The following is a 24,812-nucleotide window of genomic DNA, read 5'->3' on the forward strand; positions in this document are numbered from 1 at the left end:
GAATGTGAATCCAGGTTTCCTACCGATTCCCACCAATTCCTTGTAATCATTCATTAGGAGCTAGCATTTACAAACCCATCCTTCCATAAGTGATTGAGAAGAGTCCAGAGGGTCTTCTCCCCTTTGTTTCATCTTCTACCTTTCTGTTTACTTTGAAGAGAAAGCATAAGTACACTTCCCTTTTCAGACTCTATTAACCAAAATGGAGCTGATGACCACAGGAGTTTAATTAAACCTTTAAAGAGAAACCAATAAACACTCCTGGGCTTTGGGCGCCATGCTGGATTCATTTGGGAAGGCCATGCTCTGTGTGGGGGCATCCAGCCTCAGAACTGTCTCCCTAACACTCAGGGCCAAGCATACACTCTTCCTTTCTCAAACCCAAGTGTCCCACACAGTAGGTGCTTAGTCAATACTTGCTGGTGAAGCAGGGAAGGAAAAGGAGCAGATATTGATCCTTGGTGTTCAGTAATACAGAGAAAGGGCGAGAGGAGATGGGGGTGGGGAGGCACCAGCTTGTGTTTTTCTTTTTCTTGCAGGAATTAAAAAATTTTTAATTGTTATCCCCTTCCTCTGACACACTGACTCCTCTGCTTTGCTGCTGTCTTAGAACCACAGAATGTCACACTCAGAACTGCAGAATGTGAAAGTCACAGGATGTTGGCATCATGGAATTTGAGAAGTGTATAATGTTAAAATCATAGAATCACAGAATGCTGATGTTAGAAATTTTGAATGTTACCATATTCGAATGTTAGCATCATAGTAGCACAGAATAAAGGCTAGAATGACAGAATTTTGAAATCAGAGAATCTGGAATCACAGCCTGTTGGACTCACCCAATGTTCTAGGCTCAGTATGTTAGAATTACAGAATACAATTCCCATCTGAGTTACAATCTTCGTCACATCACCTCTCAGCTGGAATCTTATGTTGGGGTTCCAAAATGGATAATCTCAGTGCTTTCTGTCAGACTCTAACCTAATTAGAATGCCAGAATCATAGAACATCAGAATTTAATTTAAAACACTTAATAATATATTAGCTACTAGAGATTTTGTGCAGCAGTGGATAGAACATGCTGGATTTGGAATCAGAAGAACTCGTGCCCATATCCTACCTTTGACCCTTAATGGTTGTGTGATGCCTTGCAAGTTACTGAACCTTCCTCATCCTCAGTTTCTTCATTCGTAAAATGAGAATTTTGCAGGTTCATCTGTGCTGTTTCCCACAAAGGATTGTTCTGAAGCCCAAGTCATTAAAAATGTGCCTTGCAAACATTAGAATGCTATATAAATGTCAGTTATGTTGCCCAGGCCCCAGGCTTTGGAGGAGATACAAAGATTAGATACAGCTTGTTCCCTACCTCCTAGGATTCATTTGATGGGGGTGATAAGACATAGACACAAATAATTTTAATAAAAAGTAGGGACATACCAGCATAGTAAAGAGGGGGGAAAGGGGAGAGAAGGGGAGACAGAAACAGAGAGAGACAGAGAGAGAGAGAGAGAGAGAGAGAGAGGGAAAGAGAGACAGACAGACAGAGAGAGACAGAGAGAGAAGAGAGAGGGAGGGAGGGGAAGAGATAGAGAGAGGGAGGGAGGGGAAGAGAGGGAGAGGAAGAGAGAGAGGAAGAGTGGGGGAGACAGAAACACAAAGAGAGAGAGGGAGAGAAGAGAGAGAAGAGATAGGGAGAGAGGGGAAGAGAGGGAGAGGGAGAAAGGGAGAGAGAGGGGAGACAGAAACAGAAAGGAAGGGAGGGAGAAGAGAGGGAGAGAGAGGGAGGAAGGGGAAGAGAGAGAGAGAGAGAGAGAGAGAGAGAGAGAGAGAGAGAGAGAGAGAGAGAGAGAGAGAGAGAGAGAGAGAGAGAGAGAAAGAGAGAGAGAGAGAGAGAGAGAGAGAGAGAGAGAGAGAGAGAGAGAGAGAGAAGGGACAGCAGGAGGAAGGGAGGAAGGATAGAGAGGGGGAAGGAAAGAGAGAGATTATATATATCTGGGGAGATCAGGGAAGGCTTCCTAGAAAAATGTATTGGAGCTGGGTTATTTGAATATCAGAATCTTAGAATAACTGAACATTAAAGCTGGGAGGCACCTGAGAGAGCATTTATTCTAACCTCTCATTTTATAGTTGAAGAACTGAGGTTCAGAGAGGTATCATGTCTTACCCCAAGTGACATAGCTAGAGTTGGGATCCAGACTCAAACCAGAAGCAGAATCAGTACGTGAATTCAGAATGTTCAGAATGTCTGATTGACTGGGCTCAACACTGTTTCTGCTATACTAGGGTTCATTGAGGGAATTATATCTGAATTGGATCTTGAAAGGAAGAAAAGGTTTCAATTGGAGGAGATGTGGAAGGAGCCAGTTACTAGTAGGACAAGATCAGGGAATGGACAATAATTTTACTTCAGTTTCCATCTCTTCCAAGAAGCCTGCCCTGATTATCTAGGGCTATAATATATAACTCTCATCTGAGCTTCTTCAGACATTTAGAATCTAAAACTGGAAACAACCTCAGGGGCCAAATAGTCCAAACCTTGCTCCCCCCCCACCTTTAAATATAAGGAAATCGAGGCTCAGGGAAATGAAGTAACTTGTCCAAGATCACATATGTAATAAGGGGAGGGGTGGGGGAGGAAAGAAACATTTACTAAATGCCTATTCTGTGCCAGGCACAGTGCTAAACATTTTCACAAATACAATTCTCACAACAACCCTGGGAGATAGATGGTATTCTTCTCCTCATTTTATAGTTGAGGAAACTAAGGCAAAGAGAAATTAAATTACTTGCCCAGGATCTCACAGAGAGAAAGTTTTTGAGGCTGTATATTTGTTTTCTTAACTCTAAGCCCACCCATGTTCTCTCAATTGCATCTTTTAACTTCCACTTGGCTGTCTCTCATAAGCATCTGGAGGCAAGATTTGAACCCAGGTCCTTTGAATATAGAATCACTCACTACTCTTTCCATGGTACTAAAGTGATAGGGAAGAATTTTCAAATCTACAAAGTGTCTGCAATGTTCAGGCACTTTTCAATTGATATCTAACTCTTTGTGACCCCACTTGGTGTTTTCTTGGCAAAGATACTGGGTTTGCCATTTCCTCCTTCAACTCATCTTACAGATGAGAAAATTAGACATAGGGCATCAAGTGACTTGCCCAGGATCATACAGCTAATGAATACTGAGGCCACTCAGGAAGATGAGTCCCCTCTGGTGCTCTATCACTGCTTCATCTCTGGCCCCATCTACTATGTACATGGTGGTATTCTCACTCTTGTGGATGCAAAGATGAAAAATGGAATTGATTCTGCCTTCTAGGAGCTTACAGTCCAATCGAAGGAATGGGATATTGTATACAGATAATCAGGTGGTGCTGTAGTGCACAGAATGCAGGGCCTGGAGTCAGGGAGACTCAAGATTCCCTAGTTCAAATCTGGTCTCAGACACTTCATTAGCTGTGTGACTCTGGGCAAGTTGCTTATCCATGTTTGCCTCAGTTTCCTCATCTGTAAATGTGCTAGAGAAGGAAAAGACAAACCACTCCAGTTTCTTTGCCAAGAAAACCCTAAATGGGGTGACAAAGCATCAGATACAACTGAAAAATGACTCAACAATAACACCAAGAAGGACAGATTAGAAAGAGGAAAAATTTGAGTCGAGGAGTTCAGTAAGGAGGCTATTCCAGTAGTCCAGGGAAGAGGCAACTATGGCAGGACCTAGAGAGGTGTGTGGGGTGTAGAGAGAAGGAGGAAGGATGCCAGAAATAGCAAGGAGGTGGCATCAACAGGACATGGCTGGAGAGCCCATCCTTACCCAGCAAGTGTGTGGGGGTGGGGGGACACCACCTCACTGTTCAGTGGGGCTGAATGTGTCATGGGGGGGCTGAAAGGAGCATATGCGCTTGGACATGGGGAATTGGATGCGAGACAACTGAACCAGGGTGAGGAAGAAGGGATGGGGGGAGGAAGCTCCAAAGGCTTTGAGGAAGTGTCTGGGTCAGGCCAACATCGGCAGAAATGGGACAAGGATGAGAAGGGATGCTACAAGCCCTGGCCCAAGGGCTAGCCCTGGAGGCCACTGTGGCTGGGCAGGATGCCAGGGGGATAAGTGCACTGGCACAGGTCCTGTTCCTCCAGGAAACCCTGGATGGACTGCAAACAGGAGCAGGTGTGAAGTGGAAGCAGGGCCATAAAGATAGATAAGGGCCCAGGGGAAATGGAGGGAGGGCAGAGGCTGGGACATCTGCCTAGAACCCCACTCACAGGGGACACAGGGGTGTCTTTGGGGGGTTCTAGATGTGGGAAGGGATGTGACCCTCACTCTCTGGAAGCCCCTTGTCTGAGGAGGAGCTTCAGGGATTTTGCCCAATTTCTCTCACATCCCAGAATTATGGGGTCCTCAGGCTAGGAAAGGCCTCTGAGAGTATCTCTGGGACAGCATATTTGAGCAGGAACCCTGTGGCTGCTGCTTAAAGATCTTAAATGAAGGGGAGCCTGACACATTCTGTTCCACTTTGGTAGCGTGTCAATTCAGTTCAAGTCAACTGGAAAGGTAGGAAGGAAGGAAGACAGGAAGGAAGGAAGGAAGGAAAGAAGGAAGGAAGGAAGGAAGGAAGGAAGGAAGGAAGGAAGGAAGGAAGGAAGGAAGGAAGGAAGGAAGGAAGGAAAGAAGAAATAATGAAGGAAGGAAGGAAATAAAGGATTGAGGAAGGGAGGAGGGAAGGAAAGAAGGAAGGAAGAAAGGAAGGAAGAAAGGAAGGAGAGAAAGAAATATTTAGTAAGTGCCTACTACATGTCAGGCACTGTGCTAAGTGCTTTACAAAAATACATTATTTGATCCTCATAACAACCCTAGGATGTTGGTGTCATTATTATCCCCATTTTACAGAATAGGAAATTAAGGTAAATAGAGGTTAGTGACTTGCCCAGGCTCATACAGTAAGAGTATGAAGTGGGATTTGAATTTAGGTCCTCTTGACTCAAGCCCTTTTATGCTTTAGTTCTAAAATAGAGATCCAGAGTTCAAATCCTGCCTCTGATTCTTCCTACCTCTGTGATTTTGGCTGAGTTCCTTAATTTTCCTGGACCTCATTGTCCTCATCCGAGGTTCTTTACAGCTCTAGACCTATATAACCTTACGAAAAATTCAATCCAATTCAACAAGTATACACTGTCCTGGGCTCTGGGGAGAAAACAAATCCATCCCTGCCTTCCATTAATTTACCTTCTGCAGAGAGTAATGTAAACATGTATCAGCAAATCTATTCAAAGGAGATACAAAGTCATTTTTCATCAGGGGGAGTAACAACTTTGGGTTGTTTGGGAGGGGAAGTGGGGGAAGGAAATCAGAAATGGCCTCAGGTCAGAGGTAGACTCTAAAGGGAATCCTTGGGTCAGCTAGGTAGCACGGTAGATAGAACACCAGGTCGAGAAATGAGAAATCCTGGATTCAGATATGATCTCAAACACTTCCTAGCTGTATGACCTTGGGCAAGTCACTTAACCCCCATTGTCTTTTGCCGCTCTTCTTTTGTCTTAGAGTTGATACTAAGACAGAAGTTTAATTAAAAAAATAAAAAATAAAAAAATAAGTAGAATCTTGAAGGGCACAAGGGGTTCTAAGTACAGAAGACATTTCCAGCTGTTCAAGCTAAAATCCCTTCACCCTCCGTCTGCTGGTCCTTATGCTGCCCTCCAGGGTCAAGTGGAGTAAGTCTTGGGCTAGATAGCTTTTCACATGCTCTGGGAAAGCCACGGTTGTCCCTCCCTTTCTCCTCATCGCTTATTTTCTTCTCTAAGCTAAACATCCTGAGTCCCTTCAATGCACCCTTTTATAGCCTGGCTTCCATTACTCCCCGCCTCTCCACACTGGAGAGCTCAGCATGTCTAGTCCAGCCCACTATGGGATATGTGACTCGTGAACCAGTGAGTTATTCCTCTCCATTTCTCCTCTCCTGGTCCTCCTCTGGACCTGGAGTTTGTCAATATCACGCAGTCCCAGAAGGAACCAGGGCAGAGAACAGCAGAGTGATCTGGTCCAGATGTGACGCCCACTTTAATATAGCCCCAAAGATTGGGGTGGCCTCTTCACCTCCACATGCACACCGCTGACTCATTTCGAACATTCAGAGCACGAAAACTCCCAATTTGAAAAAAGGGGCCACTTGCTTTCCCAAGGTTTAGGGTTTGGGGGGTTCAAATAAGCCCTGATTTCCCCCTGCCAGGTCTTCTCAGGCTAAACATTGGGAAATCCCTCACTCCAGGGGAACCTCATTCCTCTTCTGCTGTAGTTAAGTCTGTTCCTTCTTGTTTGTCCTCAGAGAAGTCGGGGAATCGTTTGGGATCTCCAGTCTCTGGATTTCCAGAGACCATATGAAAAGTCCTCACACTCCTTTCCCAGTGTCTAACTGCTCTGGAGAAGCCCTGGGGATGGGAGCTGGGGGCTCTGGGAAAGTGACAGGAACCAGATGAAGAGGTGGGCTTAGTGAGGGGCTTTAGTGAAGATGATCAAGGAATTCCTGGAGGGGATGGATGGGAGCTCAGTAGGGACAATGGGTGCACATCCTCAACAGGAGCCTGAACTGTTCCCTCCTCTATCCTCTTCCACCCACTTAAACAAATAGTTGTTAAAGGCTGGGGCTCTCATCAAAGATGTGTATTTTCCTCTCTTTTGTCTCCTCCATCTGTCTCTATCTTGAGCTGAGCAGACTCTGACCGCTCTGGGACCAAGAAGAGAACCTCTAGGGACGTGGATCATAAAGGAGAACCCAGCCCTTGGGACAGCTGGCGCTGGGTGTTGAGGAGCTAGGAGAAACGAGGCTGGGAGAAGGACATTGAGTGCATTGGGAAGGAGGATCCAGAGATCATCTAGGGGACAGGGAAGAGGGTGGCAGAGCCAAGGTTAGCCAAGAAGAGTATGAGACCCTTGGAGGGAGATGCAGGGAAAGAAGGGAGTGGGTGATGTAGGTGGAGAGAAGTCAGGGCTAGAGTTAGTTGTGAGAGCTTTGGCAAGATTCTTCCTTTCCATGGACTAATTTCCTCTTTAAAAAATGAAGGGGCTGTGGGGGCAGCTGGGTGGTTCAGTGGGTGGCGAGCCAGGCTCAGAGATGGGAGGTCCTGAGTTCAAATGTGACATCAGACACTTCTTAGTTGTGTGACCCTGGACAAGTCACTTAACCCCCTTTTCCTAGCCCTTATCACTCTTCTGCCTTGGAACCAATACACAGTATTCATTCTAAGATGGAAGGTAAGGGCTTTATAAAAAGATAAAAATAAAAAAATAATAAAATGAAGGGGCTGGACTAGACCAGGAGTTCTTAACCTTTTGTGTGTGCGTGCGTTTGTGTCATGAACTCCTTTGGGAGTCTGGCAACGCCTTTGGACTCCTTCTCGGACTATTTTAAATAATTGAAATACTAAATTTCAGTTGGAGTCTCAGTGAAAATAAAAATGCTATTTTTTTTTTTTGCCAGTTCAGGTTTATAGATTTGCTGAAATCTGCTTCGGGAAGGCCAGATTAAGAACCTTCAGAATAGATGATCATTAATCCTGATAGTCTGTGTTCTAAGACTTGTCCCACCTCTCTTCTCTGAATCTGAGCGGAGGGCATGGGACACAGTGGAGGAGAGGAGGAGCAGGTGCTCATGGACAGGGTTTGGAGGGAGGAGAGGAGCGGGCCTGGAAATGAGACCTAAAGGAGGGAAGAAGTAGAGGAAATTAATTAGGGGCCTGGGAAGCCTTAGTGAAGAGGATGGAGGATGGAGTTAGAGGGAGGGGGCCTGGGGGCAAAGTAGCTAGGGGCAGACACTGCTCAAGGGTCTGTGAACGTCTTCGTTTATTTCTGATAACCACATTTTGCCATCATCACTTTCCTTTGTGGTCTGTTCTGAGAAGGGGTCCATAGACTTCAGTAGGCTGTTTATGACACAAAAACGATGAAGAACTCCTGATGCAGAATGTGGGTAGAAGAGGGCCTGAGAGTGGGTCCCAAGAGCTGGTAGAGTCAAACCTTATTTAGCCAGATCTTGGGGTTCACCACTGGAAAACCCAGGCTTTGAACTCCTTCCTTCTCTCCAGCAATGCAGATTGAACAGCGACACCCTGTGGCCCACTGGAGGATGGATGCCTGCTCCCTGATTTCTCCACCCTGGGTGGGGTTCCCAGACACCCCCACCGGGCCCCTCCTTGGCCCAGCCTCTCCCCCTGAGCCCAAAGCTCAAATCAAGGAAGGCGATCCCCTTCTCTTTCCTTGCCCCGAAGCATTTCTCCAGTCTCCTTGGCTGCTGAGATCTAGGGACCACCCACGCCAGGGAACCCAGCAAGAGACAGGAGGGGGGTGGAGAGAAAACTGCCTTTTTGGGGTGGTCCCAACTCAGCCGAATGGAGGCACAGGGTGGCGAGGGAACCCGGCTGAAAATGCCTCAGCATCGCCGTAGGACTTCGGATTCTCATCCTCTCTGGGCATCCTTACCCCGCTTGTTCCTGACTCATCCTGGGTCCAAGACTTACGGCTCTCCCTCCCTTCTCTTTGTCTGACCTTTGCCAAGTGCCCCCTTTGCCCTCCCTCCCAGGCTCCAGCACCAGGCCCCCTCCTGTTTTCCCTTGGCTTCCATCCCACTCAGGGCAAAGTGATTTCTATAAACCTAATTAAGTGGAGGAGCCCTGGAGGGAGGGGGGCGCCTAGGACAATTAATCATCAGGGAGTGACATTTGGCGAAAGATTGGCTGGGTAATTAAGCAGGAGGTGAGCCAGCAGGCACTGCAGAGGGAGAGGTAGCAAGGGGATTCAGCAGCTCTCACTGTCCTCTGCCTGCTTCACTGAGTCCAAATTCCTCAGCCTGGCACTCGAGACACTCCATAATCCTGTTCCTGGCATTTGAGGTCTGCCACACACTTGTCCTTGGCATTCATGGATCTCTCTGATTTTGGCCCTGGCATTCGAGGCCCTTTGTGATCTTGTCCCTGGCATTCAAAGTTCTCCTTGGTCTTGTCTCTGTCATTCAGGGACCTCTCTGATTTTGCCCTTGGCATTTGGAGTTCTAATTTTGCCCTGGTCTTCTCCCCCTTGTTTTGTGGCAACAGCCAGACTAGACTCCTCAGGGTTCCCGGATCAAATCTGACTCATCTCCCTGTCTTTGCTCATGAATTTCACCCACTATAGTACTTTTCCTGACCTCTGCAAATGTATCTTGATTGATGATGATGATGGCGACTCATTAGAAATACCTTCTGAAAAGAGATGGTGTGGTACGGTAGAAAGGGCTCTGGGTTTGGATTCAAATCCTGACTTTGTCACTAACTACCTGTGTGATCTTGGGCAAGTCATTTGACCTTTATGAGCCTCAGTTTCACCATCTGTCAAATGAGAGAGTTGGATTAGATGACAGCAGAAATCCTCAGCTCTAAATCCATAGATCCTTTGGCTTGTCTGTCTGAATTTGGGTCCAGCTTGAGCTTCACCTCTTGCCAGAATACTTACTTTTAAAACTTTTTTATTTTAAACTTTTACCTTCCATCTTAGAATCAATGCTGTGTATTGGTTCCAAGGCAGAAGAATGGTAAGGGCTAGGCAATGGGAGTTAAGTGACTTGCCCAGGGTTAAACAACTGGGAAGTGTCTGAGATCAGATTTGAACTTAGGATCTCCCATCTCTAAGCCACTGTGCCACCCAGCCCTCCCCTCTCCTAAGTATCAATTAAAAAATTTAATAACAACTTTCCCCATAAGTTTTCCAAAGTTATATGATCCATATTGTCTTCCTTCCTTCTTCCCTCCAGAGTTGACAAGCAGTTCAATCTTAGGATCAATATTAAGACAGAAAAGTGGTAAGGGCTAGGCAATGGGGGTTAAGTGACTTGGCCAGGGTCACACAGCTGGGAAGTGTCTGAGACCAGATTTGAACCCAGGATCTCCCATCTCTAGACCTGGCTCTCAAACCACTGAGCTACCCAGATACCCCCACTAAAGGCAGAAGATTCCTCATCCCTATAGGACTTTCTGCAAAGAGAGACTGGATGGCCACAGGACTATGTTAAAGATGGAGGATCCCTACTCAGGTACAGCTGGTCCAGGTGGTTTCCAAGATGCCTCGAAGCAGCTTGAGGAGTCTACGGACCACAAGTAGCATTATTATCCCATGGCCCCCTGTGAGTAAGTAGAGTGGTTAGTACAGGTAGAGTGGTAGAGAGGTGAGAGAGCCAGGAAGCCCTGGGAATCCAGTCCCACCTCAGTGTGGCTCTGTGATCAATACTGGGCAAGTGGTTTAACCTCTGGATGCTCAAGACAACTCTCAAAGCCCGTCTGTTGCAAAGGAGGTGGTGCCCTCCATTAGTAGAGGGAGTTTCCTCACCTGGCAGCTCCCTAGTCCAATTAAATCACAGGTCTCGTCTCTTGTGAATAAGCCCTAGAAAATAATTCTGGGTTTCCTAAGTGCTTTCCTATGGCATAACCACCCTGTGAGCCCACAGCGACAAGCTTTTCTCTCCTTGATTTCACGTGAGGCAGAAGTTAAATGGCGTGTAAGTGTCGGTGTCAGGATGCAACCTCAGGTTTCCAGGCTCCAGGGTGAGAGCTCTTACCGCCGCTTTATGCACCCATGTAGACAGAAGGGAGGAGGGGAGCTCGCCTTCCAGCTTTCAAGGGTCTGAGGCAGCAGCAAGAAAGAGGGGGAAGGTTGTTGATGCCAGGGATGTCAAGTCTGTGGATGCAGGGAGTCAGTCAAGGCCAGTCATGTCCAAAGGGTTGGAGGGAGTTTTAGGACAAAACCATGGGAACGAAGGCAAAAGGCCATCCAGAGAAGATGTCACTTAACCTCCATTGCTTAGTCCTTGCCACTCTTCTGTCTTGGAACCAATACACAGTATTGATTCTAAAGCAGAAGGTAAGGATTTTTAAAAAAAGAATAATTTAGAAATTATTTAGTAATTCATTAATAGTAATTTATTGATTTTAGCTAATAAAATTAAAATGAATTTACTCATATCAAATATTAGCTTAATATTTTAAATAGAAATATTAGTAAAAACTTTACAAATAACTTAGAAATTATTCATCGGGGAAGGTCATCAGATGTATGGATACAAGAAATTTCTTACTAGATAGAATAGGTTAGACATGAAATATAAGAATGATTTCCAAGACTTAGCCACTATGCTCTTCTGTTGAGTTACAGTGGCCAGAGAACGGGACCCAGGCATACTGTTTTTGAAGACTGTCAGTTCCCCACAAAGCCCTGCGTACCGGACCTGGCACTTAGCAGGTGGTAGGAAATGTTAGTTGAATTGAATGAACAGTTAATAGCAAGAACTGTTTTTTGGTGACTCCAGAAGCTAGTTCTCCTTCAGGATTGCTGTGTGACCTTCAGAAGGTGGCTGTCCCTTTCTGCATCCTATTTTCTTCTGATATAGCCCAGGATCCTAAACCAGCCCAAGACTCAAAAGAGAAGAGAATCCAGGGAGTAACATTTGAATCACAAAAGAGGGGTTTGAGGACCTCAGAGTGTTCCCTGGGATGGCAAATTCTGACACAAGCTTTGGGACTCTGGAAGTCTTCTTTGTGTTTCAGTTCCTTCAGTTGCAAAAATGGAGATAATAACACACTCCCTATGTCACAGGGTTGTTGCAAAGGGAGCACTATGTAAAGCTTAACTTGCTAAAGCTCCTACTATGCTCCAGCCACTGTGCCAAGCTCTTTACAAATGGTACCTTATTTGCTCTTCACAACAATCCTGGGAGTTAATATAATTATTCTGCAGCCATTCTCAGTTATTCAGACTCTCTCCTGCCCATTTGTGGATTATTTACATTTCTCACTTTTGTTTCTCCTACTTTTTGGGTTTCTTCACCTTTTCCCAGATTAGGGGCTGAGCTGGGAGAGGAGAGAAAAGTCTCATGCATGATGAAGGGGGTGGATCTAAAAAGTGAAAAAAAATTTGGGAAGGGAGCATGGATTATCCATTTCTGCCAGCCCATTCAGAGCAGGTGTACTGAGGCAGCATCATGTATAGGAAGATGAGTTCAAATCCTGCTTTAGCTGTATTACCCTGGACAGAACATTTCATCTCTCTGCCTCAGTTTCCTCATTTGTAAAAGAGATGTAATAATAGCACCTACCTGCCAGGGCTGTTGCAGGGAATGAGATAATGTGTAAAAATCCTTTGAGATCCTTGAAGTAGCTTGGTGGCACAATGGATAAACAGAAACTAGACTTTGAGTCAGGAAGTTCTGAGTTCAAATCTTGCTTCGGACAGTTACTAGCTGTGTGACCCTGAGCAAGGTCTTTAACCACTTTGGGTCTCAGTTTCTTCATTTGTAAAATGAGGGTAATTCTCTAGCCCGGTGGTGGTGAAGAACAAATTCAATAACCTAATATAAACACTTTGCTTTACTATAGAAACATAACATTTATAAGTTATGACACCCTAACCCTAAATTCATGTTCTGTAAATGCTGGCTATTATTAGAAAAGAGGAGAGACAATGGGGGGCAGCAGCCCTGGCTAATTGTGTCCCTGTAGGCTGGAGTGTGCTTCCTTCTGGAGCCTAGGAGTTCAGCTGATGGGGTCTTGTTTTTGTCTCAGAGATGCTGTCCAGGCCTGGGAGAGGCTGAGCTGCAGTGGGCTGGGCCCCTCAGACTTGCCAGAGAAAGCATTGGCAGGCCTTACTGCCCCACTGGCTGCTGACAGACAAGGTAATACCCAGACCCATTGGGCTGTTGGGGGTAGCAGGGGAGCTTTGTCTCTGTCTCTCTCTGTCTCAGTCTCCTCTCTCCTTGGCTTGGTCTTCCTCCCTGGCTTTGTTGGTGTCTGCCTTTGTTCCTGTCTCTTTCTTTGTTCTTCCCATCTTTCTCTCCCTCTTCCCTCTCTTCCACCCTCTCTTTTCCTCCCTTCTTTCCTTCCTCTCTTTCTCCCTCCCCTCTCCCTCTTCCTTTTCTGTTATCTCTTCTTTTTCTTTTCATCTTTCTCCTGTCCTCTCCTGTCCTCTCCTGTCCTCTCCTGTCCTGTCCTGTCCTCTCCTGTCCTGTCCTGTCCTCTCCTGTCCTCTCCTGTCCTCTCCTGTCCTCTCCTGTCCTCTTCTCTCCTCTCCTCTTCTCTCCTCTCCTCTCCTCTCCTCTCCTCTCCTCCCCTCTCCTCCCCTCCCCTCCCCTCCCCTCCCCTCCCCTCCCCTCCCCTCCCCTCCCCTCCCCCCAGTTGTTCTTTTTTTTACCTTTACCTTTGAATTTCTTTCTTCTGAATGTCATGGAAGAGTAAGTCAGAGGCCTGGCTTCTCATTTCTTATCTGTGTGTGCTCTGGACAAGTCATTTCCTTGATCTGGACCTCAGTTTCTTCATCTGCAAAATGGGGATCATTATACTTGCACCGTCTGCTTCATAGGACTCTTGTGAGGATTGCACTTTGCAAACCATGAAGCACTATAGGAACAGATGCTCTGTTTCAATGTCTCTGTGTGTTTTTCTTTGTGGTACTATGGCTCTGTTGTTCTCCCTTGGTCTCTCTTTCCTTTGGCACCCAGGGTTTCTTCATCTGCGTTTTTGTTTCTTGATGCCTCTCCATCTCTCTCTGTGCTGTGTGTGATTCCTGGTGTCTCTGGCTAACTCTGTGTTTCTTTATCTTACTCTTGGTCTTTCCCTTGTGTTTTATTTCTTATATCTCTGACTGTTTTGGTTCTTCCTTTGGTGACTTCCTTCTCATTCTCCTTTCTCTGCCCTTCCCCTCCCAGTGTTGGTAGTCCCCTTGGTGGACAAGGAAGCTGGAGGAGTTGTGGCCACCATCCTGGTAAGAGCTGGGGACTGAGGGCTGGGGTTTGGGGACAGGACTGGGGTAGGAGAGCTGTGAACTCTCTGCAACTTTCTGAGTGGGGCCAGTGTAGACATCGTGAATCCATCCCTTTCCCTTGTTTCACACTATCCTTTGGGTTAGAGGAGTATCTCTGGATGGATATGATGGATCAAGTTCTTGTTTCTGGATTATCCAAGTCACTGCCATCTCCCATTTTCCCTATTTCCCCCTTAATTCCCCCATTTTCTTTCCTCACTGTGGGACTAGACCAGCTCTACTCTCCCTCAGCTTAGCTCCTTTCCCCATTCAATTCAATTCAACAAAGATTTGTTCAAAGACAAGAGACCCAGCACTCATCCCAAAGGAACGTACATTCTCTGTACAGTATGTTCAGTAAAGCAGAATGTATGGTTATTTGGGGAGGGAGGATGCACAAGGGGATCATAGAGGCTTCAATAGAGAGAGGTAACTTCTGACTTTGGCCTTCAAGGAAGATGAGGATTCAAGGTATGCCCCAGGAATGGGGGATGGGGTGGGGTGGGGTGGGATGTGAATGCTTGGAATGAGGGAGATGGAATTGAAGGTTCTAGAAAGAGCAGAGAAGTAGAGACCATGAAGGGAGCTGGGGGTGATATGAAATAAAACTAGAAAGAGGCTGGAACCAGATTATGGGAGACCTGAAAAGACAAATTAAGGAGTTGGGGTAATAGGGAGACAGTGAAGTATACTGAGCAGAAGAGTGGCAGCACTAGAACTGTTCCTTAGGAGGATTATTTTGACAGTTGTGAAGAGGATGGACTGGAGGAGAGAGACTGAGAGAGGGGAGAACATGGAGGAGGTCATCATAATAGTCCAGGAAAGAGGTCATGATGGATGGCCTGAACTATCATGGCAGCTGTGTGTATGTAGAGAAGAGGGAAAGAGAGGAAGGTTTCAAGAGATGTCATGGTAGAACTGACAGGATCTTTCAGTTCATTGGTTAGGGTTGGGATAAGAGAGAGAGAAGAGTCAAGGATAACTCTCAAGTTAGGTACCTGGGGAACTGAAAAGATGGCAGTTGCTTCAATAGAAATGGTACCATTTGGAGGAGGGAGAGTTGAGTCCTGTTCTAGATATGCTGAACTTGAGGTAGACATCAGTGTTCCAGTGGTTCTTCGAAGATGCTCCCTCTAATCCTGCAGATCAGAACCATGCTATCTGTCCTACCTGACTCCTATCCATAGACTCCTGTAAGTTCCAGTTTGAGATAGAGAAGGAATATCTCTGTGGAGTCGCCACCTCTCAGTGGGTAATATAGGACAGGTATTGAGGAGAGAGACAGAGAGACAAAGAGAGACAGAGATAGGCAAAAACAGAGGGAAGGGGAGAGATAGAGGAAGGGAGGTAGGGGAAGAGACACAGAGGGGGAGAGAGACAGAGAGACACAGAGAGAGAGAGAGACAGAGAGAGACAGAGAGAGAGACAGAGACAGAGACAGAAAGACAGAGAGAGAGAGACAGAAAGACAGAGAGAGAGAGAGAGACAGAGAGAAAGACAGAGAGAGAGAGAGAGAGAGAGAGAGAGAGAGAGAGAGAGAGAGAGAGAGAGAGAGAGAGAGAGAGAGAGAGAGAGAAAGAGACTAATATTAGGGCTGGGTATATAGCTCCTGAAAGTCATCTGCCTAGACTTAATAAGAACTGGCTTTTCATAGAGTTGTCTAGTCCAACTTCCTCATTTTACAAGTGAAGTAACTGAGGCCCAAGGAGGCTAAATGATTGCCTAAGTTGCATAGATAATATCAGAGGCAAGATTTGAACCTGGATCCTCTAAAGCCAGAGCCAGGGTTCTTTCTTCTATACTGCACTGCCTGATTTCATCCTCTAAAGTTTGCCAACTGCTTTATGTATATTATCTTGTTTGACCTTCAGGACAACCTTGTGAATTTAGTGGTGCAGGTCTTCTTGTCTCTAATGGCAAAGGAGGAAACTGGGGATTAGATAGGCCAAGACTGGCTTATGATCCCATGGTTACTTCACAGGCCATTGGTCAGAGAACTAATAAGTCTCAGAGTAGGCTTTGGAACCCAGGTCTCACAGGCTCAACATTACACCAGGCTGACTAATAATAATGATTATAATTGGACCCGTGGGATCAGATGAGCTCACCAAAGGAGAGCGTTTGTAGAGGGAGAGATGAGAACTTGGAGATCAGAGGCTCCTGATGATCTGGGGGTCTCAGAGGTCATCTGGTTCCCCCTCCCCCTGGTGCACAGATGAGGAAACCAAGGCCCAGGGAGCCGGTGATTTTTCAACCAAAGGCAGGTCTTGGCCAGGTTCTCTGCCTCTAGAGTCAGTGCTCTTTCCACTGAGTCTCCCTGGGACATCTCTTGGGGTGCATCCTCCCCAGGAGGCATATCACTCAAGAAGAGAACCTTGGGGGGGTACTCACTCTTAGCAGGCAGGAGATGGATAATGAGCCAACAAAGGGGTCTGGGAAGGAGGGAAATGTCAGAGGAGTCAAGGGAGGAGAGAGGAGTCAGGAGAATAGGGTGGCCAAACATGGTCAGAATTTACAGCAGGGTCAAGGAAGATGAGGGCTGAGAATAATCCACTCACTCTGGCAATTGGGATCATTAAACATCTTTGAGAGTAGAGTTTTAATGGAATGGAGAGGTCGAAAGCCAGATTGCAAAAGGCTGAGAAGTGAGTGGGTGGGAAAGAAGTGCAGGCAGTGAACATAGACTGTTCTTTCTAGGACTTTGGCACAAAAGGAAAGAAATAGGACGTTAGCTGGAAGGGATGGCTGGGCCAAGGGAAGGCTTTTTTTTTTTTTTTAAAGAATGGGGCAGACTTGAGCACGTTTGTAAGCTGCAGGGAAGGAGCCAGGAGATAGGAAGAGGCAGAAGATGAAAGAAGGAATGATTAATGGGGTGAGCTCACTGGAGAGATGGGAGGGGATGGGATCAAGGCAGAAAGGTTTGTCTTATCCAGGAGGAGGCCTGACTGTTCCTCAGACAACTGAGGAAAGGAAGAGAGGAGTAAAGATGTGAAAGGATTGTAAGGGAGGAGATAGGGGAGGGGGCTCATGGTCCAGCTTTTGGGAGGCCAGATGGTAGCCTGGAGTGAGCCCTGTCTGAGGAATGTGGGCCACAATGCATCAGCACTGAAGCCTAGGACATGCATGGAGGCACAGAGAGAGAGAGAGAGAGAGAGAGAGAGAGAGAGAGAGAGAGAGAGAGAGAGAGAGAGACAGAGACAGACAGAGACAGAGACAGAGACAGAGAGACAGAGAGAAAGACGGAGAGAGAGACAGAGAGAGAGACAGAGAGAGGGACAGAGAGAGACAGAGAGAGAGACAGAGAGAGACAGAGAGACAGAGACAGAGAGACAGAGACAGAGAGAGACAGAGACAGAGAGAGACAGACAGAGACAGAGTGACAGAGACAGAGAGAGACAGAGAGACAGAGACAGAGAGAGAAAGAGACAGGGACAGAGACAGAGAGATAGAGGAGACAGAGTCAGAGAGACAGAGGAGACAGAGACAAAGACACACAGAGATAGAGAGACAGAGAGACAGAGGCACAGAGAGAAACAGAGACAGAGACAGAGAGAGACAGTCAGAGAGAAAGAGAGAGACAGAGAGAGAAAGAGAGACAGAGAGAGACAGAGAGACACACACACACACAGATGATTAATAAAGACTTTGCCTTGAATAATGTTGAGAGAAGAGAGAGCAAGGCACTGTGTGGTTTAACACCAACAACAAGCATTTATTAAACATTTATGTTGGAGAAAGCTTGCTGGAGGCAAGGCTCTTGTTGATATATGAGTCAGGCTTACAGGAAAGGAAGGTTAAGATGGGTTGGGAATGAGGAAGGGTGTCCGATAGCAGGAGGAAGATGAGGAAGAGGAGGAGGAGGAGGAGAAGGATGAGGAGGAGGAGGAGGGACAGTAGCCAGAATGATAGTATGGATTAGGGAATCATTGAACTTTAGACTTATAGGCTCCTGGACCATCCTGAGGGGATACAAGGCTCGTCCTGGATATGTAATGGGAAGGGTAAAGGTAAGTAAATACTAGACTTGAAGAACATAAGACCTACAAGGGGCCTAGAATATAAGAGCTAAAAGGGACTTTAGAACACACCCTGTCAGAACTGGGAGGGGCCTTGGAACATAGAATGTCAGAAGTAGAAGGCATCTTAGAGACTACTGAGTTCTACTCCTTCATTTTACATAGTAGGAAACTCAGGTCTGAAGAGGGGTAAGGACTTGACCAAGGTTGCACATCAGGTTAGCATTATAATTAGGACTATAAGCTAGGGGTCCTGACTCCCAGCCACTGGTCAGGCCTATGAATCTCAAGAATAACTCACCAACTCCTTCTTTTCCCCACCTCATCAGTAAGTACCTAGATCAGGTGCAGTATTTTTGTAGCTTCCCTTCATCCACCATGAGCAGAAATTTAATGGGGGTGGATTACTTAGCACTTCTCTTTTGCCAGATCCTCTGAGCTATCATCCCCAGCTCATTAAAAGGGAATTAAAGTGATTCAAAGGCATCTGACCTTTCAAACAGTTGACTTCTGGAAGAGAGGGGAGGGGAAGAGAACCAGAAGGGAGCCCTTGTTTGTGGGGGGTTGATAAATGACCCCTGCCTTTTAGATAGCCCCTGATCTAAGGTTTAGCTCTTCCCCTTAGGGAGCCTACGTAGTCTGAGGGAGGGAGACATAGCCCTCTCCTTTTGAAATTCCCTTGCCCCAGCACCCAAAGGCTCTCTTGCTCTCCAGGGAATGTGCCTCTTGTTCACACTGACTTCCCACCATCTGCTCCCCTCTCTGATTCTCTTCCTCCAGATTGTCAGATGGCCTCCTGTCTGCAAAGGAACTTGGGTTAGCAGATTTGGGTTATGTCACCCCTCCAAAATATGCTGATGGCCCTGCTTCCTTTCTCTGGGGAAGATGGGTAATGATGGGACGGGATGGGGAAGGAGAAGACAAGCAAGATAAGAGGGTGCCCTTCCTGGTCCCCTTTTTAGGATTCCATGGAAAGAAGGCAGGATAATTTCAAATACAGTGTAAGTTTGAGGTGTAACATTCCTGCCAGACTTCTACAATGGTTTTGTTTAGGATTCTGTAGGACTATCTTGGAACAAAGGGAGCAGACATACTATATGTGGCCATCATCACAAGGGGAATGTCACAGAGAGTCACATTTATGTTCAATAAGAAGAAGAGCTCCCTGACAATTGGGGCTATACCACTGTGGAGGGGGGTACATTAGCAGGGAGTAAACTCTCTGTTGACAGACAGCATAGACTCAAAGGATTTGGAACTTGAAGGGTCCTTAGAGTTTTAGTTCAAGCCTCGTTTTTACTCTTTTACAAATGACCCACAGAGGATAAATGACTTGTCCAAAGTCCCATGGGAAGAAGGTAACAAGTCCTTTGTCTCTAAATCCAGTGTTTACCTTTACACCAGGAAATCAAGATTAGACAACCCCTTTGTCAGGGAGTGTGTTAAGAACATCCATACTCTGGTGGGAATTTGAATGAGATGCTCTTTGAGGACCCTTCCAGTTCTGAGAGTCTGACCTTGTATCTTTGTGTAGCTGTGTGTATTTGTGTCCAAAAACACTTGAATGTGTATCTGTGAGCAGATATGCTTATGTTCCTATAAGTAGGTCATTTTTCTCTGCAAATCCATCTTGGCAGTCCTTGTGTTAGCCATATCAGCCTACAGGGCTTGTTCCATTTTTTGTCTTCTTCCTTCCCTTTTGTCCTCTGGTCTGGAAGCTGAAGGATTGACTAGATGACTTATCAAGGTCCTTTCCAGCCCCAGCCCTGGGAAATCTTGTGATTACCCAGGATGATACATCTACTTTTGGCATCTTCAGAAGAACTCCAAGCACTTTACCAAGGCTTTCCTCTTTTGGGGGATGAGGATGGTGACCTGGAGGGATAGAGACAGAATAGAAAATTGAGTCGAGACAGAATAGAAAATTGAGTCCAATTTCAGAGCTTCTTTGGATCCTTGAAAACTCTTGGAACGAGTGTTAGAAAAGATGGAAGCCAGCCCAGCTTTTCTTAGATTTCTGTACTTGAATTCTGAAGTGTTGGACATTCCATCCTTGATCTCTGAGATGAGGGTACATTTTGTTCTGGTATCCTTGAATAAAAATCATTGCCTTCCTAGACCTAGGACCCCTTTGTGTTTCCTGTCAGAGGCTGGGAGCATGGAGGGTGTTCCATGCTAGAACCCTGGGGCCTGTTTCTCCTTTATACTCCTACCAGAGAGGTTCAAAGCTTGTTCTCAAATGCTGTTATAGCTGGCATTCTAGAATCCAGAAGCATCTTATTCCCTGGTTCCCTGCCCTACCTCAACAAAGATTTCATTCCCTAGTAATATCTCTTTAGCTGCCCAGGAATCTTCAGTTATCCCAGGGAGAGGTCTTTCTCAGGCCATTTTTATGACCCCCCCTTCCTAGACTCAACTAACTTTTCTGAGGGGAAGATATTTTCTTGTGGTTTAACCTAGCCATGTATACCTGGGATGAGCTGCTGTGACTTGTTCCAAAGGTAAATGAAAGCTGTCTTTGGATTATCTGGGGGCTTTTCCAGTAAGCAAACAGGACTCCTGGGATGTCAGAGCTAAAGGAAGCTAGTCTAGCTTCTGTATTTTACAGATGAGGCTCAGTGAGGTTCAGGCACTTGGCCATGCTCACACTGGTAATAAGGCTAAAGGCAGGATTTGAACACAGAGCAGAGAGGTGATTGCATTTTTGGCCACTTCAAAAAATGGTTTTTGTGAATCTGTATTTTGGGTTTTACCTATCCCTTTCTCTCTTTTTGCCAACAGATTTTCTTTCTTTTCCTTGGTGCTTACTTCTAAGCCTCATCATTGAGAACTGTCTAAAAATTAAATGGGTTGCCTTGAAGGGTAATGATGAGTTCTTTTAGTCAGTCAACAGATCAATCAGCCAATTTTTATTAAAGCACTAACCATGTGCCAGGCCTCTTCAAGCAGAGGCTAGAGGACCATTTGGTGATAATGTCTTGGAGAGGAAATTCCTGCTCAGAAATGGGTCGGGTCAGGTGCCTTGTAATCAGGTTCTTCTTAACTGAGATTCTATGGTTCTGGGACCTAGATAATGAGCTTCTGGCAGTTGCTGCTTCAGTTCATGGACCTCGTGTTTTCCTGCTGTGCCTTTTCTCACTAACAGATAATGATAGAGGCCAAGAAAGACCTAGATGGATGGAGAAGAGCCAGGAGTTATCAGCTCAGCCCCTGGTGACCTGGGTAGTTTTGCTCATGGGAGGGAGTACACCTGATAGACTGACAAGGACCCTTTGGAAACCAAGTTCAATATTCTTAAAATCTATGGCTTTGAGGATTGGGGTGTGGTGGTCAATTTAAGGTCTGGATCTATCTTTGACTCACTGTGGGACCATGAGACCCTCTCCTCCTTGGGTCTTGGTTTCTTCCTCTGTAAAGGAGATAATCTCTCAAATCCTTCTACCCTCTAACATTCATTCTGGATTCCAAGGTGATAATTGATTTGGTGTCATGAAAGGAGTTCCAGGTTTAGAATGAGAGGACCTGGATTTGAAGTTTGACTCTGCCACTTATTTCCTGTGTGATCTTGGGTGAATCCCTTCCCCTCTCTGGGTTCTCCTCTATAAAACAGGGATTTATGAGATGACCTTGAAGGTCTCTTCCAGCTTGTGATTTATGTGGGCTTAAGGTCCTTTCTGGATCTCATCCCTAGACCCTTGATCCTGGTAGCTCTAAGGTCCTGTAATTTCCCAGCTTTATTTCATTAATCCCCTGACTCTGCTTGCAGCCCTTCTCCCTGGTGTCACTTGGCTGTGAAACTCCTGCCATTTTGTGGAGCTAATTCAATTGGCCAAAAAGCCCTCAGAATCTGGACCTGAGAAAGGCCAGGGGAAGGGAGGGCTGTGCTTGGCTTAGAGAGGCTATCTCCATCTGAATGAGCTCTGGGCACCCTGGACATACAGATGTTCCTTGAGTGCTTTTGTCTTGCACATCAGACAGTGCTTGGCTTCTCAGCTCTGTGGGAAGGCCTGTTCATATTCACCTGGGTTGGGGAGCTTGCATACATGCATGCATTGGAATGTGGGTTTGTGTCCCAGATCAGTGAAAGTATGGAAACGTGTGTGTGTGTGTGTGTGTGTGTGTGTGTGTGTGTGTGTGTGTGGTTCAGTCGTTTTCAATTGTGTACAACTCTTTGTGAACTCATTTAGGGTTTTCCTAGCAACAATACTAGAGCAGTTTGCCATTTCTTTCTCCAGCTCATTTTACTGATAAGGAAACTGAGGCAGACAGGGTTAAGTGACTTGCCCAGGGTCACACAGCTAGTAAGTGTCTGAGACTGGATTCAAACTCAGGTCTACCAGACTTCTGGCCTGGTGCTCTTTCCACTGCACCACCTACCTAGTTGCCCTCATGTGCTTTTTTTATGCATGATTTTGTGTTTGAGATGTGTGAGGGTAGGGAATGTATTGGGGAGTATATGTGTGTGGTACATGTACATTTGTATCCTTGAATGTGTTTGAGGACTTGTGTAGGAATGTGAATGCAGGTGTACGTGTGTTTGTGTGTATTTCTCGAGGGCAGGGACCCTCTTGCTTATTTGTATTTGTATCCCCAGGACTCAGCACAGTGCTGGGCACTGAGTAAGACCTTAACAAGTGTACCATCTTCATTCATTCATTCATACTTTTTTTTTCTCTTTTAAACCCTTACCTTCTGTCTTATAATCGATACTAGATATTGGTCCCAAGGCAGAAGAGTGGTAAGGTAAATTGATTGATATCCTAGACAATAATTTGTTCCTTGAGCTGGCTTTATGTTATCCTTCTACCCTCCCCAAGTCTTATTCCTCCTGCCCTGGGTTGGAGATCTAGTTCTAGAGAGAGTTCTACATCTGAGCAAGGAGGAGAATAGAACATCTTAATTGGAATAAGCCTGGCACTGTATGTAAATTGCATGCAAATGAGTCTGTGGTATCCCCACAATCCCTGGTCCAGCCACCTGCTCCTGTAGGAGTCACAGATGGCAACCACCATGGAGCCATGTCCACCCCCTCCCCACCCACTGGCCAGCCCTCTGGGCAGGAGAGAAGAAAATCTGGGAGGAAAGGGTAGGATTTCCTCCACTGCCTCTCCCAAGCCCAAGCTTTTCACTCCACAGTGATCCTGACAGTCTCTTTTCCCAGCATCTCCCCTCCATCTTTCTTTATTCCAGACCAGTCATCTTCCTTTGGCCCATCCCTTTCCTGAACAGGAAGAGCCTGCTGTGGCTCCCTATCGCCCGTGGAAGAAGATTCAAATGCTCCTGCCTAGCTTTTGAAGCTGTCCATACTCAGGTCCTCCTCTTTCTAGCATCTTCACTTGTAGACAGTCAGACTAGCCTTTTTCTCATCAGGCCCATTCCCTCTTGGATGCCTTTGCTGAAGCTGTTCCTTTCCCATGAATGGCCTCTTTCTTCCCCTCTTGTCTTTTCTTTGAGACTTAGCTTGGGTCTCACCTCCTTTATCTCTGACCACTCTAGCCCTTGGTGACTTATTCCTTGTTTGAACCCTTCTACAGACACTTCAGCCCAAAGCCATTATGTTTACTGCATACAGGTCCCTGTTCAGCACCACTGACAGGGACACAAGATGAAGTAAAGCATAGCCCTTGTCCTCAAATGGCAGAAGCCCTGGATTCAGAGTCACAAAAATCTGGGTTCAAATCTCAGCTCTGTTACTTAATACCCATATCACCTTGAGTAGCTCCCTTCCTCTTTCTTGGCCTCAGTAAGGCAGTTCCTTAACCTGGGTTACTGAATTTGCTTAAATATGTTTTGATAACTATAGTTAGATATAATTGGTTTCCTTTGTAAATCTTATGTATTTGGTTTTGTGCATTTAAAGACATTATTCTGGGAAGGAGTCCATAGGCTTCACCAAATTGCGCAAGGGGTCCAGTACACAAAAATGGTTAAGACCTCCTGGTCTGAATTCTCTTGTGGCTCAACTCTCAGAGAGAGGCAGTAGAAATCATGGCAGCTCTAGATTCAGAAGAGACCTAGGTTCAAATCTTGCCTCTGACTCTCTGTGACCATGGATAAATCATTTATTTTTTCTGAGCCTCAGTTTCCCTTATCTTAAAAATGGAGAAGAAAAATGTGTAAAATATACATGTAGTACCCATTTCCTTAGTGTTGAATGACTTCAAGTTATGGAGTGCCACAATTTTTGAAGATTTGAAATTGAAGATCACCCAGAAAGCAATGAAGAGGGGCACGGCGGCTATGAGTGGACTGTAAACAAAGATGTGCTCATAAATGTATGACAACCGCTCCCCAAAACTGCAGGATATTTAAAAAGTTTAACATCTATTATTTACACTTTCTCCATCACTTTCTTAAGTCTATAAAAATAAATCAAGCCTGACTTAAAATGTTTGCTGATTTCTAAGGTATAATAAGATGCTCACGCTAAAAGCTTAACAATGGATTCTCAGGAGCCAGTACAAGCTATAATACATTACAAAAGAGGATTTAGGAGGGAGGGGAGCCATGGAAAGGATGTCCTCAAAGAAATATACATGCGAGTGGGAAAAAATGAAACATTACTGAAGGGAAAAAAGGAGAAACATATGAGTCAGAAGATGGACTGGCTGTACAGGTTGGGCTTGGGCTAACCAATTGACAATATACATGCACTGATGGTGTCCTTCCAGTGTCAAGAGGAAGGCTGCCACCATATTGGATGGACTCTTTATAATGAACTTCTGGAAAGCCATGGGAAAGAGTTACATAGAATGGGCAGACAGGGATGGATTTTTATCAGTGCCATTGAAAACAATATCCCCATCCAGGAAATTGCAAAACTCAGAGAATATTTGAGTACCCTACTCCCTCTAGGAGGGACAACTGGGAATGTTAAGTGTATTAAGTGCTGGGCTAAAATGAACTATTATTGTTAGGGTCTTGTGAGTGGGGGGAGGGATCAATGGAACAGTCAGACAGTGAATAAGCATTTATTAAGTTCCTAC

At 45.8% G+C, this 24,812-nt stretch overlaps 1 protein-coding gene across 2 annotated transcripts in view; it reads left to right on the forward strand.

Moving 5' to 3' along the window:
- The window catches only part of PDE2A (phosphodiesterase 2A), a 187,037-nt gene that overhangs the window by 124,472 nt on the left and 37,753 nt on the right, over positions 1–24,812 (forward strand). For both annotated transcript variants that reach the window (XM_001369136.4, XM_056795024.1), the window contains 2 exons: positions 12,577–12,686; positions 13,716–13,771. In XM_001369136.4, coding sequence (XP_001369173.1) covers positions 12,577–12,686; positions 13,716–13,771 — 166 coding nt within the window. The remainder of the gene's footprint in view (positions 1–12,576; positions 12,687–13,715; positions 13,772–24,812) is intronic.

Source organism: Monodelphis domestica, chromosome 4 (genome assembly GCF_027887165.1).
Source record: "Monodelphis domestica isolate mMonDom1 chromosome 4, mMonDom1.pri, whole genome shotgun sequence".
Lineage (NCBI taxonomy): Eukaryota > Metazoa > Chordata > Mammalia > Didelphimorphia > Didelphidae > Monodelphis > Monodelphis domestica.